The sequence below is a fragment of the Salvelinus namaycush genome, unplaced genomic scaffold (genome assembly GCF_016432855.1).
Source record: "Salvelinus namaycush isolate Seneca unplaced genomic scaffold, SaNama_1.0 Scaffold909, whole genome shotgun sequence".
Classification (NCBI taxonomy): domain Eukaryota; kingdom Metazoa; phylum Chordata; class Actinopteri; order Salmoniformes; family Salmonidae; genus Salvelinus; species Salvelinus namaycush.
The window spans coordinates 49,179-66,193 of record NW_024061652.1 but is presented as its reverse complement, the minus strand read 5'-3'; the positions used below and the strand labels follow the sequence as shown (position 1 = coordinate 66,193).

Here is a 17,015-nt window from a genome sequence, read left to right as displayed (position 1 = left end):
CAACAGCAAGACTGGTCTTATGAATGCATGATTGAACGTGTAACACTAGAGGGGGTCAAAACGATGTATTTCACAAAGTATGTGTCCTTGTCAGGTGCATATGGTAAGACTTTGACTTTCTATTAGCTAGTAATTGAGGCTAAATTGCTGTCTTCATGATTGTACAGAACTGTGGAAAGTCCAATCAAAACTGGTGGTTTCATGAAAATGGGAAATTGTCATAAGAAGTCTGTGGAACCTGAAACGACTAAACACAAGCCACAGTGCTCTTCAGTTGAGCTTACTCTCTATCTTTTCATCAAATATCTGGCCTGCAGAACGTAAACGCTCCAGGGAGACTTAATCCAATGAGAAGTAGTTTGTTTAGTTGTATAATAGTAGTAGTTTGTTTAGTTGTATAATAGTAGTAGTTTGTTTAGTTGTATAATAGTAGTAGTTTGTTTAGTTGTATAATAGCAGTAGTTTGTTTAGTTGTATAATAGTAGTAGTTTGTTTAGTTGTATAATAGCAGTAGTTTGTTTAGTTGTATAACAGCAGTAGTTTGTTTAGTTGTATAACAGCAGTAGTTTGTTTAGTTGTATAACAGCAGTAGTGTGTTTAGTTGTATAATAGCAGTAGTTTGTTTAGTTGTATAATAGTAGTAGTTTGTTTAGTTGTATAATAGCAGTAGTTTGTTTAGTTGTATAATAGTAGTAGTTTGTTTAGTTGTATAACAGTTTGTTTAGTTGTATAATAGCAGTAGTTTGTTTAGTTGTATAATAGCAGTAGTGTGTTTAGTTGTATAACAGTTTGTTTAGTTGTATAATAGCAGTAGTTTGTTTAGTTGTATAACAGCAGTAGTGTGTTTAGTTGTATAACAGTTTGTTTAGTTGTATAATAGCAGTAGTTTGTTTAGTTGTATAACAGCAGTAGTGTGTTTAGTTGTATAATAGCAGTAGTTTGTTTAGTTGTATAATAGCAGTAGTTTGTTTATTTGTATAATAGTAGTAGTTTGTTTAGTTGTATAATAGTAGTAGTGTGTTTAGTTGTATAATAGCAGTAGTTTGTTTAGTTGTATAATAGCAGTAGTTTGTTTAGTTGTATAATAGCAGTAGTGTGTTTAGTTGTATAACAGCAGTAGTTTGTTTAGTTGTATAATAGTAGTAGTTTGTTTAGTTGTATAATAGTAGTAGTTTGTTTAGTTGTATAATAGTAGTAGTGTGTTTAGTTGTATAATAGCAGTAGTTTGTTTAGTTGTATAATAGCAGTAGTTTGTTTAGTTGTATAATAGCAGTAGTGTGTTTAGTTGTATAACAGTTTGTTTAATTGTATAATAGCAGTAGTTTGTTTAGTTGTATAACAGAAGTGTTTGTTTCCCCACCGGACGGCAGGTCTCTACAGAGGGGATAGACACCAGTCAGAATAGAACGTCCTCTTATCTTACCCTCTCTCCCTTCACTCCGGGGAGGCCTGGGGGTCCGGGAACACCAGAAAGACCAAGATCCCCTTTAGGTCCCTACAAAACAAAGGTAGAGAGACAACAATGAGGTCAGAGGTCAACACCACACTACTATATGTACTGTATGACTCAGTTGGTTAGAGCAAGGTGCTTGCAGTGCCAGGATTGTGGGTTAGATTACTGGGACAGCCAACATGTAAAATGTATTGACGCATGACTGTAAGAAGAAAAGCCTCTGCTAAACGGAATACTGTATGTAAATATCTAAACCTACAGAACACTACAGCAGAAAGTAGTGGAAACCTCAGACAGCAGAGTATGGAGAAACTATGCCCACAAGCTCTTCAGTCATTAGGACAACATACACTGGGTTAATGAACTGTTCATGAGACGGCTATATCAGGGTCGTGACTCAAAACGTGCACGAAAGAAAGATAATTTCTAAATACCTGGCTGCAATTTTTATTGTGTATGCTTATGTGTGTGTGTCTCTTTGTTCTCTGTGCTGGGCACACCGTTGGTTGCTGACCGTGTGTGTGTGAGGAATGCCAAAGGAACAGAAGGCTCTTTCAGCCAGCTGGCCCTGGTCCTCATTCTCTCCTGACTGTGAAAATAGCCTCTGTGTGAGATCCTGAGATCCCATTCAGGCCTATTCTCTGGGGAATTTCTCTGTAACCACGGCCAGATCCCCCCTCTCTGTAACCACAGCCAGGTCCCCCCTCTCTGTAACCACAGCCAGGTCCCCACTCTCTGTAAACACAGCCAGGTCCCCCTCTCTGTAACCACAGCCAGGTCCACTCGCTGTAAACACAGCCAGGTCCACACTCTCTGTAACCACAGCCAGGTCCCCCCTCTCTGTAACCACAGCCAGGTCCACACTCTCTGTAACCACAGCCAGGTCCACACTCTCTGTAACCACAGCCAGGTCCCCCCCTCTCTGTAAACACAGCCAGGTCCCCACTCTCTGTAACCACAGCCAGGTCCACTCTCTGTAACCACAGCCAGGTCCCCCTCTCTGTAACCACAGCCAGGTCCCCCCTCTCTTTAACCACAGCCAGGTCCCCCTCTCTGTAACCACAGCCAGGTCCCCACTCTCTGTAACCACAGCCAGGTCCCCACTCTCTGTAACCACAGCCAGGTCCCCCCTCTCTGTAACCACAGCCAGGTCCCCACTCTCTGTAACCACAGCCAGGTCCCCACTCTCTGTAACCAAAGCCAGATCCACACTCTCTGTAACCACGGCCGGGTCCACACTCTCTGTAACCACAGCCAGGTCCCCACTCTCTGTAACCACAGCCAGATCCACACTCTCTGTAACCACAGCCAGGTCCCCCTCTCTGTAACCACAGCCAGGTCCCCACTCTCTGTAAACACAGCCAGGTCCCCCCTCCCCCTCTCTTTCTCTTCTTTTTCTCATTCTTCATCTTCTCTTTGTTTCAGTCTCTCCCTCTCATTCTCTCTCTCTCTCATTCTCTCTCTCTCATTCTCTCTCTCTCTCTCTCTCTCTCTCTCTCTCTCTCTCTCTCTCATTCTCTCTCTCTCTCTCTCATTCTCTCTCTCTCTCTCTCTCTCTCTCTGTGAAGATTCTTGGTGTTCCAGTCTAATGTTGTCATCATTGAGTCGTTGTTACAAAGTATGTTTCCTTTCATTAATCCTCATATTATACCTGGCACGAAGACACACAGCATCACACAGCAACCAGACAACAACAACAACAACAATAACAACAATAACTCACCCTGGCTCCTGGTTTACCCGGTGGACCGCCTGGTCCTTGTTCTCCTCTGTCTCCCTAGAGAGATGTCAAAGGAAATTATAAGAGAGAAGAAGAGGCTTGTTTTATTACACATTAATGCACGATAAAGGACATTAAAATGGAACCCAGAGGGCAAAACTGGTTGCATTGACATCACCGACATCATTGTAACCCAATTACTACCAGTTGTAATCTGGTTGTGATGGCGTCACAAAAACAGCTTTGCCTGCTGGGAAATATAATAAATGAAAGGATACTCACTGGTCCGCCAATGGGTCCAATGGGTCCTAGACCTCCTACTTTGCCTTGCTCTCCCTACACAGAGACATCACAGTGAACAGGTTGTTACTGTATGGACAACTTGAAATGCATTTTAAATAAACTTGGATTTGATTTGGACTTACTGTTTTACCAGCAGATCCCATTGTTCCAAGAAGACCTGCCTCTCCAGAGCTACCCTGAAATAGAGCAACAGAAACAGAGTTTAGTGTCATAATCTCTCGTGGACAGATACACGTACCATAGGATGGTATTGGAGTGTCTGTCAACAGACTGGGATGCCACAACTAACGAGGAACTTTGTCCAATGTGCAGATTTTTTCCTCACTGATTTGGGACATTTGGCCCATAGACTTGCCCCAAACGTACAGAGAGAAGGGGGTGGAGCTACTGCCCGGATTCCACTCCTCAATGTAGAATCTTTTCTAACACATTTCCTCCCAGAACTCAGTTCTGTGTGTCTGAGATTAAGTATATCATGTCAGTGTCAGAACAGTGTAAGAACAGTCAGGTCAGTGTCAGGACAGTGTCAGAACAGTCAGGTCAGTGTCAGGACAGTCGGGTCAGTGTCAGGACAGTCAGGTCAGGACAGTCGGGTCAGGTCAGGACAGTCAGGTCAGGACAGTCGGGTCAGGTCAGGACAGTCGGGTCAGGTCAGGTCAGGACAGTCGGGTCAGGTCAGGACAGTCGGGTCAGGTCAGGTCAGGACAGTCAGGTCAGGTCAGGACAGTCGGGTCAGTGTCAGGACAGTCAGGTCAGGTCAGGACAGTCGGGTCAGGTCAGGACAGTCAGGTCAGGTCAGGACAGTCGGGTCAGTGTCAGGACAGTCGGGCCGGTGTCAGGACAGTCAGGTCAGTGTCAGGACAGTCAGGTCAGTGTCAGGACAGTCAGGTCAGTGTCAGGACAGTCAGGTCAGTGTCAGGACAGTCAGGTCAGTGTCAGGACAGTCAGGTCAGTTTCAGGACAGTCAGGTCAGTGTCAGGACAGTCAGGTCAGTCAGGTCAGTGTCAGGACAGTAAGGTCAGGTCAAGACAGTCAGGTCAGTGTCAGGACAGTCAGGTCAGGTCAGGTCAGGACAGTTAGGTCAGTGTCAGGACAGTCAGGTTAGTCAGGTCAGGACAGTAAGGTCAGGTCAAGACAGTCAGGTCAGTGTCAGGACAGTCAGGTCAGGTCAGGTCAGGTCAGGACAGTTAGGTCAGTGTCAGGACAGTCAGGTCAGGTCAGGTCAGGACAGTTAGGTCAGTGTCAGGACAGTAAGGTCAGTGTCAGGTCAGTTAGGTCAGTGTCAGGACAGTCAGGTCAGGTCAGGTCAGGACAGTCAGGTCAGGTCAGGTCAGGACAGTCAGGTCAGTGTCAGGACAGTCAGGTCAGTGTCAAGACAGTCAGGTCAGGACAGTTAGGTCAGTGTCAGGACAATCAGGTCAGTGTCAGGACAGTCAGGTCAGGACAGTCAGCTCAGTGTCAGGACAGTCAAGTCAGTGTCAGGACAGTCGGGTCAGGTCAGGACAGTCAGGTCAGGTCAGGACAGTCAGGTCAGGACAGTCAGCTCAGTGTCAGGACAGTCAAGTCAGTGTCAGGACAGTCAGGTCAGGTCAGGACAGTCAGGTCAGGACAGTCAGGTCAGGACAGTCAGGTCAGTGTCAGGACAGTCAGGTCAGGTCAGGACAGTCAGGTCAGGACAGTCGGGTCAGGTCAGGTCAGGACAGTCGGGTCAGTGTCAGGACAGTCAGGTCAGGTCAGGTCAGGTCAGGACAGTCAGGTCAGTGTCAGGACAGTCGGGTCAGGTCAGGACAGTCAGGTCAGGTCAGGACAGTCGGGTCAGGACAGTCAGGTCAGTGTCAGGACAGTCGGGTCAGGTCAGGACAGTCGGGTCAGGTCAGGACAGTCAGGTCAGTGTCAGGACAGTAAGGTCAGGTCAAGACAGTCAGGTCAGTGTCAGGACAGTCAGGTCAGGTCAGGACAGTTAGGTCAGTGTCAGGACAGTCAGGTCAGTGTCAGGACAGTCAGGTCAGTCAGGTCAGTGTCAGGACAGTCAGGTCAGTCAGGTCAGGACAGTCAGGTCAGTGTCAGGACAGTCAGGTCAGGTCAGTGTCAGGACAGTAAGGTCAGTGTCAGGTCAGTCAGGTCAGTGTCAGGACAGTCAGGTCAGTGTCAGGACAGTCAGGTCAGTGTCAGGACAGTCAGGTCAGGACAGTCAGGTCAGTGTCAGGACAGTCAGGTCAGGACAGTCAGGTCAGTGTCAGGACAGTCAGGTCAGGACATTCAAGTCAGTGTCAGGACAGTCGGGTCAGGTCAGGACAGTCAGGTCAGGTCAGGACAGTCAGGTCAGGACATTCAGGTCAGTGTCAGGACAGTCAGGTCAGTGTCAGGACAGTCAGGTCAGTGTCAGGACAGTCAGGTCAGTGTCAGGACAGTCAGGTCAGGACAGTCAGGTCAGTGTCAGGACAGTCAGGTCAGGACAGTCAGGTCAGGTCAGGACAGTCAGTGTCAGGACAGTCAGGTCAGTGTCAGGACAGTCGGGTCAGGTCAGGACAGTCAGGTCAGGTCAGGACAGTCGGGTCAGTGTCAGGACAGTCAGGTCAGTGTCAGGACAGTCGGGTCAGGTCAGGACAGTCAGGTCAGGTCAGGACAGTCGGGTCAGTGTCAGGACAGTCAGGTCAGGACAGTCAGGTCAGTGTCAGGACAGTCGGGTCAGGTCAGGACAGTCAGGTCAGGTCAGGACAGTCAGATCAGGACATTCAGGTCAGTGTCAGGACAGTCAGGTCAGTGTCAGGACAGTCAGGTCAGTGTCAGGACAGTCAGGTCAGGACAGTCAGGTCAGTGTCAGGACAGTCAGGTCAGGACAGTCAGGTCAGGTCAGGACAGTCAGTGTCAGGACAGTCAGGTCAGGTCAGGACAGTCGGGTCAGGTCAGGACAGTCAGGTCAGGTCAGGACAGTCGGGTCAGTGTCAGGACAGTCAGGTCAGGTCAGGACAGTCAGGTCAGTGTCAGGACAGTCAGGTCAGGTCAGGACAGTCAGGTCAGGACAGTTAGGTCAGTGTACCCATGCTCTTATCCAGCTGCAGCTCCTCAGTGACACAGATTAGCTCTATTTGTCAAATGGGTTGAGTTTATGGCTTAGAGTAATGCCTATTGGCTGTAGACAAATTGATGTAAGTGGTGCATTGTGGGTGAATTAGGAATTAGAATACTATTTTAATATGATCTCTATGACACCTACCTTCTCTCCACCAGTTCCTTTAGAGCCAGGAGAACCAGGTAATCCCTAGAGAGGAAACACAATATTTGCAATCAAAATGTATCTACAGTAACAAGAATTATAATGTAAATACCTAGAATACATCTGACCAAACCACTCATTCATTTATTATCCATTTCAAAGATGTTGTTGAAAACATGAAAATCTCAAATGTTTGTAAAACAAAAGAACCTACACAATGGTGGTTGTCAGTCAGAAACAATTATCTCATGTTATTATTATGTTATTTCACATCAGGATTAGAATACGGGAGGCTGAGGAGGTTTACACAGGCGCAACCAATCAGAACACCTGTTAGTGTGAGGTCAAAGGTCATACTTACAGGAAGTCCCTGAAGCCCCACCTCCCCGGGAGACCCAGCCTTGCCAATGGTGCCCTGTGGAGAAAGAGAGTTAAGATGACATTTTGACATCACAGTTGTAATCTTAACTTGATTTGACAACTCCTGCTGATTCCTCCATTCAACCAGTTTGAATCCCATTCTGTAGTAGACCTTTCAGAATGCTGTGATCTACATTGCCAAGCCAATAGAAATGGCTGCAGAGTAACATGTAAACATCTGACAGTAGATCCTGTCCATACCTTTCCACCTGGCATTCCAGGAATACCTTCACGGCCATCCACTCCTGACAAACCCTACACATCAAAAAAGAACCACGACAATTATTCCATGACAAGTGCTAATGTTCCAAGAAGGTTCTATGGTTCTATGAATGGTTCTGTGGCTTAAATGATTCTAAGAGTCTATGAATACACAACAGACGCTTACATTTTCCACCGCCAAGCCTGATTGTTTATGCTGTGATACAATAGTTACAGTAATACTTACACCATTTCCCTTGGGCCCAGGAAGACCTGTGATTCCTCTTCCACCTTGAGATCCCTAGATAACAACACAATAGGATAAGGAACCAATCAGGGCATCAGCATTACACCACCACCACCACCACAGACAGTGACTAAACACTAGAATCAATTTGGCCATGTGAAACCATGGTAGGTGTATTTTTTACTCTGATACCCACCTCATCACCTTTAGGACCAGACTCGCCCATCACGCCCCTCTGGCCTTGGTCACCCTAAAAAGAGACAGCATCAACATATTGTAAGACAAAACCTTTTTACAGAGATGTTTAATCATGTCCTTCATTGAGAACACAACACATAATGACATGTGAACAGTGCCGTATTTCTGAAATACTCACCTTTCCAGAGGTCTAACATTAGTGAAATCATAATGAACAGGGGAAGGGGATTATGGGAGAATACTTACAGTGGCTCCTTCAACACCTTGGGGACCTGGATCTCCATCATGTCCTCGTGCTCCCTGTCACAACACCAGGGGTATATTAGCATTAAGATGACAGAGAGGATGTAAACACGAAGCAAATAACATTTTTTAGCGAGCCAGGATTGAAATATAATTAACTTCAAAGAGTGACTCTTACAAGTCCACCTTTGGGCCCCATCATTCCAGTGGAGCCTCTGATTCCCTGAGGACCCTGTAATCACACAACAGCAGAAAGACAAACTGTCACTAACTGTCACTACAGACAGTCTGTTATATTATCACTACAGGCAGTCTGTTATATTATCACTACAGACAGTCTGTTATATTATCACTATAGACAGTCTATTATAGTATCACTACAGACAGTCTGTTATATTATCTCTACAGGCAGTCTGTTATATTATCTCTATAGACAGTCTGTTATATTATCACTATAGACAGTGTTATATTATCTCTACAGACAGTCTGTTATATTATCACTACAGACAGTCTGTTATATTATCTCTATAGACAGTCTGTTATATTATCACTACAGACAGTCTGTTATATTATATCTACAGACAGTCTGTTATATTATCTCTACAGACAGTCTGTTATATTATCTCTATAGACACTCTGTTATATTATCTCTATAGACAGTCTGTTATATTATCACTATAGACAGTCACTTATATTATCTCTACAGACAGTCTGTTATATTATCTTTACAGGCAGTCTGTTATATTATCTCTATAGACAGTCTGTTATATTATCTCTATAGACAGTCTATTATATTATCACTACAGACAGTCTGTTATATTATCACTACAGACAGTCTGTTATATTATCTCTATAGACAGTCTGTTATATTATCTCTACAGACAGTATGTTAAATTATCACTACAGACAGTCTGTTATATTATCTCTACAGACAGTCTGTTATATTATCACTACAGACAGTCTGTTATATTATCTCTACAGACAGTCTGTTATATTATCTGTTAAAGGTAGGTTAATGAGAGTATCAAACCGTTGGGCCCTGGGATCCGAGGTCCCCTGTGGTTCCCTGGTCACCCTCTTCACCCTAGAGAGAGAGAGGTAACATGCAGACATCAGTAAGATGAACAACTGCGTATGACAGAGACATTGAAACATAAGTAGGTACATTTATAGGAGGATAGAAAGATGGATTTCAAATGTAAGCTGTTTCAAAACAACATTAATGGCTGCTAAACAACTCCCATGGACTTTAAATCAATGTTCCTACAGCCTCGTTTACTCAGATACATGACACACTTTTCAATCAAATAGACTCTACCGCTGATCACATTGCCAACGGTGTGAGTGCTGTCATCTGTCAGAGACAACACGCTTTGACTTGTGAGTGAAAAGCATGCATGTTCTACACCAGACACCCTTCAATAGAGCCACTAAGCAAGGCTGGATACATGGAGTCTTGAATCCAGACAGACAGACAGTGAATGGAGTTACAGGCCACTAGGTGATGAAGTGACTTGGGTATAGAACTGAACTTATTTCCTTATATATGGATGTATGTGTCACGTTCCTGACCTGTTTTCTGTTAATTTTGTATGTGTTTAGTTGGTCAGGGCGTGAGTTGGGGTGGGCATTCTATGTTTTGTGTTTCTATGTTTAGGTTAGTGGTAATTAGCCTTATATGGTTCTCAATCAGGGACAGGTGTTTGACGTTTCCTCTGATTGAGAACCATATAAAGGTAGGCTGTTCACACTGTTTGTTTGTGGGTGATTGTCTTCCGTGTTTGTGTCTGTGCACCACACGGGACTGTTTCGTTTGTTCGTTCGTTTGTGTAGTCTGTACCTGTTCATGCGTTCTTCGTGTTTATGTAAGTTCTCTCGTTCAGGTCTGTCTACATCGTTTATTTGTTTTTTTAGTTTGTTGAAGTATTTTTGTGTTTCGTCATTACTTTAATAAATTCATTATGTCATATCACAACGCTGCGCTTTGGTCCAATCCCTACTCCTCCTCTTCTTCCGAAGAGGAGGAGGACAACCGTTACAGTATGGAACCATTACAGGGCTGAGTGTGGATGTGTTAGCATGGCATTCCATATCAACCATAACCCATGCATCACTAACATGGTCTGCGTCCCAAATCGCACCCAAATCCCTATAAAGTGCTCTATTTTTTTTACCAGGGCCCATAGGGCTGTGTTCATAAGTAGAGCACTATGTAGGGAATGAGGTGTCATTGGGGACGCAGCCATGGAAATAGATGACTTTCGGGCAACATATCACTCACAGCCTTTCTAAATGCAATGAGGCATTTTTTTTTTAAACAGTGAGGTTTATGTTGTGCAGAGATCCTATAGCAGGTAGAGATTCTATAGCAGGCAGAGATCATAAAGCAGGAAGAGATCCTATAGCAGGCAGAGGTCCTATAGCAGGCAGAGATCCTGTAGCAGGCAGAGATACTATAGCAGGCAGAGATCCTATAGCAGGTAGAGGTCCTGTAGCAGGCAGAGATCCTATAGCAGGCAGAGATCCTATAGCAGTCAGAGATCCTATAGCAGGTAGAGATCCTATAGCAGGTAGAGATGCTATAGCAGGCAGGGATCCTATAGCAGGTAGAGATCCTATAGCAGGCAGAGATCCTATAGCAGGTAGAGATCCTATAGCAGGCAGAGATCCTATAGCAGGTAGAGATCCTATAGCAGGCAGAGATCCTATAGCAGGCAGAGATCCTATAGCAGGCAGAGGTCCTATAGCAGGCAGAGATCCTATAGCAGGCATAGATCCTATAGCAGGCAGAGATCCTATAGCAGGCAGAGATCCTATAGCAGGTAGAAATCCTATAACAGGCAGTGGTCCTGTCAGCATGGATCTCAGGCCCTTACCGCATGGATCTCAGGCCCTTACCGCATGGATCTCAGGCCCTGACCGCATGGATATCAGGCCCTGACTGCATGGATCTCAGGCCCTGACCGCATGGATATCAGGCCCTGACTGCATGGATCTCAGGCCCTGACCGCATGGATCTCAGGCCCTGACCGCATGGATCTCAGGCCCTTACCACATGGATCTCAGGCCCTGACCGCATGGATATCAGGCCCTGACCGCATGGATATCAGGCCCTGACTGCATGGATCTCAGGCCCTGACCGCATGGATATGAGGCCCTGACTGCATGGATCTCAGGCCCTGACCGCATGGATATCAGGCCCTGACCGCATGGATATCAGGCCCTGACCGCATGGATATCAGGCCCTGACCGCATGGATCTCAGGCCCTGACCGCATGGATCTCAGGCCCTGACCGCATGGATATCAGGCCCTGACCGCATGGATCTCAGGCCCTGACCGCATGGATATCAGGCCCTGACCGCATGGATATCAGGCCCTGACCGCATGGATCTCAGGCCCTGACTGCATGGATCTCAGACCCTGACTGCATGGATATGAGGCCCTGACTGCATGGATCTCAGGCCCTGACTGCATGGATCTCAGGCCCTGACTGCATGGATATCAGGCCCTGACCGCATGGATCTCAGGCCCTGACCGCATGGATCTCAGGCCCTGACTGCATGGATCTCAGGCCCTGACTGCATGGATATCAGGCCCTGACCGCATGGATCTCAGGCCCTGACCGCATGGATCTCAGGCCCTGACTGCATGGATCTCAGGCCCTGACTGCATGGATATGAGGCCCTGACTGCATGGATCTCAGGCCCTGACTGCATGAATATCAGGCCCTGACTGCATGGATCACAGGCCCTGACTGCATGGATCTCAGGCCCTGACTGCATGAATATCAGGCCCTGACTGCATGGATATGAGGCCCTGACTGCATGGATATCAGGCCCTGACTGCATGGATATCAGGCCCTGACTGCATGGATCTCAGGCCCTGACTGCATGGATATCAGGCCCTGACTGCATGGATCTCAGGCCCTGACTGGATGGATATCAGGCCCTGACTGCATGGATCACAGGCCCTGACTGCATGGATATCAGGCCCTGACTGCATGGATCTCAGGCCCTGACTGCATGGATATCAGGCCCTGACTGCATGGATCTCAGGCCCTGACTGCATGGATATCAGGCCCTGACTGCATGGATCTCAGGCCCTGACTGCATGGATCTCAGGCCCTGACTGCATGGATATCAGGCCCTGACTGCATGGATATCAGGCCCTGACTGCATGGATCTCAGGCCCTGACTGCATGGATATCAGGCCCTGACTGCATGGATCTCAGGCCCTGACTGGATGGATATCAGGCCCTGACCGCATGGATCTCAGGCCCTGACTGCATGGATATCAGGCCCTGACTGGATGGATATCAGGCCCTGACTGCATGGATCTCAGGCCCTGACTGCATGGATCTCAGGCCCTGACTGCATGGATATCAGGCCCTGACTGCATGGATATCAGGCCCCGACTGCATGGATATCAGGCCCTGACTGGATGCATACTGACAGCTAAGAAGTAGCAGTGAGATTATTTCTTGTAATGTCTCATCTGAATATCTTGATCAGTCAAGATGTAAAGCTGATCTCATGAAGCATCACATGAAGCAATGAGACCATAGGAGCTACAAAGCTCCAAGCTTATTCTATGTCATGGAAACATCTGGTCTGGTTTTCCAGAAACAGACTAAACCTAGTTCTGGACAAAGTCATTTTAATGTAATGTAGTGTAGGTTTTTGTTCAGTTCTCTGAATGTGTATAAAATGTAAGCCCTTACCTTGTGCCCTTGTTTCCCAGGCTCTCCTCCTTCCCCTTTGACTCCTTTGTGACCCTAGAAAACAGAGGAACATGAAGCTTAAACACCCTCCCCAATCTCTATCACATATCACTGTTAAACTATCATTATACTAACTGTCAAGACAATAGATTTAAACCAATGACTTCTGTGAGGCAGTAGGTTGAAGCAGCTATGGTTACCATTAGCACAATATATGATAACTTATGAGACCAAGCTATCAATACAACACTGGCTATGTTCCAATGCCCTTCCTAGCATACCACTGAGAACGTTTATCCATTACATAAGTTAACCCACTGTTCCTAGGCCGTCATTGAAAATAAGAATTTGTTTTTAACTGACTTGCCTAGTTAAATAAAGGTTTAAAAAAATATATATATATATATATATATGATAACACTAGTGGGGGCATGCATTGTCCTTGGCCCCTGACCCCTGACCCCTGACCCTTGATTCACCTTCATGCCAGGGAGACCGGGATGACCAGGTGTTCCAGGTGGACAGGCACCAGGGCACTAAACAGCAGCAGGATAAATCAACAGGGTCAGATAATCACTCATACGTGTAATGCCAGGCACTGAGTTGTGTGAACTTGAATGAACAAAGTCTTACCAGCTCGGCACTCAAATCCTGCATCCCTGCTGCACCCTGAAAAACACATCATTTTGAGAATTGTTAATCAGTTGATTAGGAAGAGTAGATGACTGTTCAACGTGACACACTAACAGCTCACGATATTCTCTGGGTGTGCTTGTCAACGTATCATCAACTAGGGACGTAACACGGTGACAGTGATCCACAGATGTACTACTCACTCTAGGCCCTGCTGATCCACAGATGTACTACTCACTCTGGGCCCTGCTGATCCACAGATGTACTACTCACTCTGGGCCCTGCTGATCCACAGATGTACTACTCACTCTAGGCCCTGCTGATCCACAGATGTACTACTCACTCTGGGCCCTACTGATCCACAGATGTACTACTCACTCTGGGCCCTGCTGATCCACAGATGTACTACTCACTCTGGGCCCTGCTGATCCACAGATGTACTACTCACTCTAGGCCCTGCTGATCCACAGATGTACTACTCACTCTAGGCCCTACTGATCCACAGATGTACTACTCACTCTGGGCCCTACTGATCCACAGATGTACTACTCACTCTGGGCCCTACTGATCCACAGATGTACTACTCACTCTGGGCCCTACTGATCCACAGATGTACTACTCACTCTAGGCCCTGCTGATCCACAGATGTACTACTCACTCTGGGCCCTACTGATCCACAGATGTACTACTCACTCTGGGCCCTGCTGATCCACAGATGTACTACTCACTCTAGGCCCTGCTGATCCACAGATGTACTACTCACTCTGGGCCCTGCTGATCCACAGATGTACTACTCACTCTAGGCCCTGCTGATCCACAGATGTACTACTCACTCTGGGCCCTACTGATCCACAGATGTACTACTCACTCTGGGCCCTACTGATTCACATATGTACTACTCACTCTGGGCCCTACTGATCCACAGATGTACTACTCACTCTAGGCCCTGCTGATCCACAGATGTACTACTCACTCTAGGCCCTGCTGATCCACAGATGTACTACTCACTCTGGGCCCTACTGATCCACAGATGTACTACTCACTCTGGGCCCTACTGATCCACAGATGTACTACTCACTCTGGGCCCTGCTGATCCACAGATGTACTACTCACTCTAGGCCCTACTGATCCACAGATGTACTACTCACTCTGGGCCCTACTGATCCACAGATGTACTACTCACTCTGGGCCCTGCTGATCCACAGATGTACTACTCACTCTAGGCCCTGCTGATCCACAGATGTACTACTCACTCTGGGCCCTGCTGATCCACAGATGTACTACTCACTCTAGGCCCTGCTGATCCACAGATGTACTACTCACTCTGGGCCCTACTGATCCACAGATGTACTACTCACTCTGGGCCCTACTGATCCACAGATGTACTACTCACTCTGGGCCCTACTGATCCACAGATGTACTACTCACTCTAGGCCCTGCTGATCCACAGATGTACTACTCACTCTGGGCCCTACTGATCCACAGATGTACTACTCACTCTGGGCCCTGCTGATCCACAGATGTACTACTCACTCTAGGCCCTGCTGATCCACAGATGTACTACTCACTCTGGGCCCTGCTGATCCACAGATGTACTACTCACTCTAGGCCCTGCTGATCCACAGATGTACTACTCACTCTGGGCCCTACTGATCCACAGATGTACTACTCACTCTGGGCCCTACTGATTCACATATGTACTACTCACTCTGGGCCCTACTGATCCACAGATGTACTACTCACTCTAGGCCCTGCTGATCCACAGATGTACTACTCACTCTAGGCCCTGCTGATCCACAGATGTACTACTCACTCTGGGCCCTACTGATCCACAGATGTACTACTCACTCTGGGCCCTACTGATCCACAGATGTACTACTCACTCTGGGCCCTGCTGATCCACAGATGTACTACTCACTCTAGGCCCTACTGATCCACAGATGTACTACTCACTCTGGGCCCTACTGATCCACAGATGTACTACTCACTCTGGGCCCTGCTGATCCACAGATGTACTACTCACTCTAGGCCCTGCTGATCCACAGATGTACTACTCACTCTAGGCCCTGCTGATCCACAGATGTACTACTCACTCTGGGCCCTACTGATCCACAGATGTACTACTCACTCTAGGCCCTACTGATCCACAGATGTACTACTCACTCTGGGCCCTGCTGATCCACAGATGTACTACTCACTCTAGGCCCTGCTGATCCACAGATGTACTACTCACTCTAGGCCCTGCTGATCCACAGATGTACTACTCACTCCGGGCCCTGCTGATCCACAGATGTACTACTCACTCTAGGCCCTACTGATCCACAGATGTACTACTCACTCTGGGCCCTGCTGATCCACAGATGTACTACTCACTCTGGGCCCTACTGATCCACAGATGTACTACTCACTCTGGGCCCTACTGATCCACAGATGTACTACTCACTCTGGGCCCTACTGATCCACAGATGTACTACTCACTCTGGGCCCTGCTGATCCACAGGTGTACTACTCACTCTAGGCCCTGCTGATCCACAGATGTACTACTCACTCTAGGCCCTGCTGATCCACAGATGTACTACTCACTCTGGGCCCTGCTGATCCACAGATGTACTACTCACTCTGGGCCCTGCTGATCCACAGATGTACTACTCACTCTAGGCCCTGCTGATCCACAGATGTACTACTCACTCTAGGCCCTGCTGATCCACAGATGTACTACTCACTCTGGGCCCTACTGATCCACAGATGTACTACTCACTCTAGGCCCTACTGATCCACAGATGTACTACTCACTCTGGGCCCTGCTGATCCACAGATGTACTACTCACTCTAGGCCCTGCTGATCCACAGATGTACTACTCACTCTAGGCCCTGCTGATCCACAGATGTACTACTCACTCCAGGCCCTGCTGATCCACAGATGTACTACTCACTCTAGGCCCTACTGATCCACAGATGTACTACTCACTCTGGGCCCTGCTGATCCACAGATGTACTACTCACTCTGGGCCCTACTGATCCACAGATGTACTACTCACTCTGGGCCCTACTGATCCACAGATGTACTACTCACTCTGGGCCCTGCTGATCCACAGGTGTACTACTCACTCTAGGCCCTGCTGATCCACAGATGTACTACTCACTCTAGGCCCTGCTGATCCACAGATGTACTACTCACTCTGGGCCCTGCTGATCCACAGATGTACTACTCACTCTGGGCCCTGCTGATCCACAGATGTACTACTCACTCTAGGCCCTGCTGATCCACAGATGTACTACTCACTCTGGGCCCTACTGATCCACCAGGTCCTGTTGGTCCTCTCACTCCCATAGCACCCTGTGGTAACGGACACAGAAAGCAGATCAAACAAACAGGTATGGTCCATTTTCATTCACCTTTTGATTGATGTTCCTGACAGAGGAGGTACTGTACATCACAGGAGGTTGGTGGCACCTTAATTGGGGGGGAGGGGCTCGTCCACTGGCTGGAGCGGAATTAGTGGAACGGTATCAAATACATCAAACACATGGTTTCCATGGTTTCCAGGTGTTTGATGCCATTCCATTCACTCCGTTCCAGCCGGTATTATGAGGCATCCTCCCCTCAGCAGCCTCTTATGCTGTACATCCAATCAGCCATATTTGGCCCTAAGACTCCA

General features: G+C 47.3%; 1 protein-coding gene across 1 annotated transcript in view; it reads right to left on the bottom strand.

The window, feature by feature from the left end:
* The window catches only part of LOC120043427 (collagen alpha-1(IX) chain-like), a 43,367-nt gene that overhangs the window by 10,762 nt on the left and 15,590 nt on the right, over positions 1–17,015 (bottom strand). Inside the window, exons 9-25 of the mRNA XM_038988008.1 lie at positions 16,640–16,693; positions 13,357–13,392; positions 13,203–13,259; positions 12,724–12,777; positions 9,033–9,086; positions 8,181–8,234; positions 8,006–8,059; positions 7,758–7,811; positions 7,562–7,615; positions 7,315–7,368; positions 7,055–7,108; positions 6,694–6,710; positions 3,599–3,652; positions 3,495–3,509; positions 3,177–3,230; positions 2,115–2,775; positions 1,424–1,495 (exon numbers count right to left, since the gene is read on the bottom strand). Coding sequence (XP_038843936.1) covers positions 1,424–1,495; positions 2,115–2,775; positions 3,177–3,230; positions 3,495–3,509; positions 3,599–3,652; positions 6,694–6,710; positions 7,055–7,108; positions 7,315–7,368; positions 7,562–7,615; positions 7,758–7,811; positions 8,006–8,059; positions 8,181–8,234; positions 9,033–9,086; positions 12,724–12,777; positions 13,203–13,259; positions 13,357–13,392; positions 16,640–16,693 — 1,452 coding nt within the window. The remainder of the gene's footprint in view (positions 1–1,423; positions 1,496–2,114; positions 2,776–3,176; positions 3,231–3,494; positions 3,510–3,598; positions 3,653–6,693; positions 6,711–7,054; positions 7,109–7,314; positions 7,369–7,561; positions 7,616–7,757; positions 7,812–8,005; positions 8,060–8,180; positions 8,235–9,032; positions 9,087–12,723; positions 12,778–13,202; positions 13,260–13,356; positions 13,393–16,639; positions 16,694–17,015) is intronic.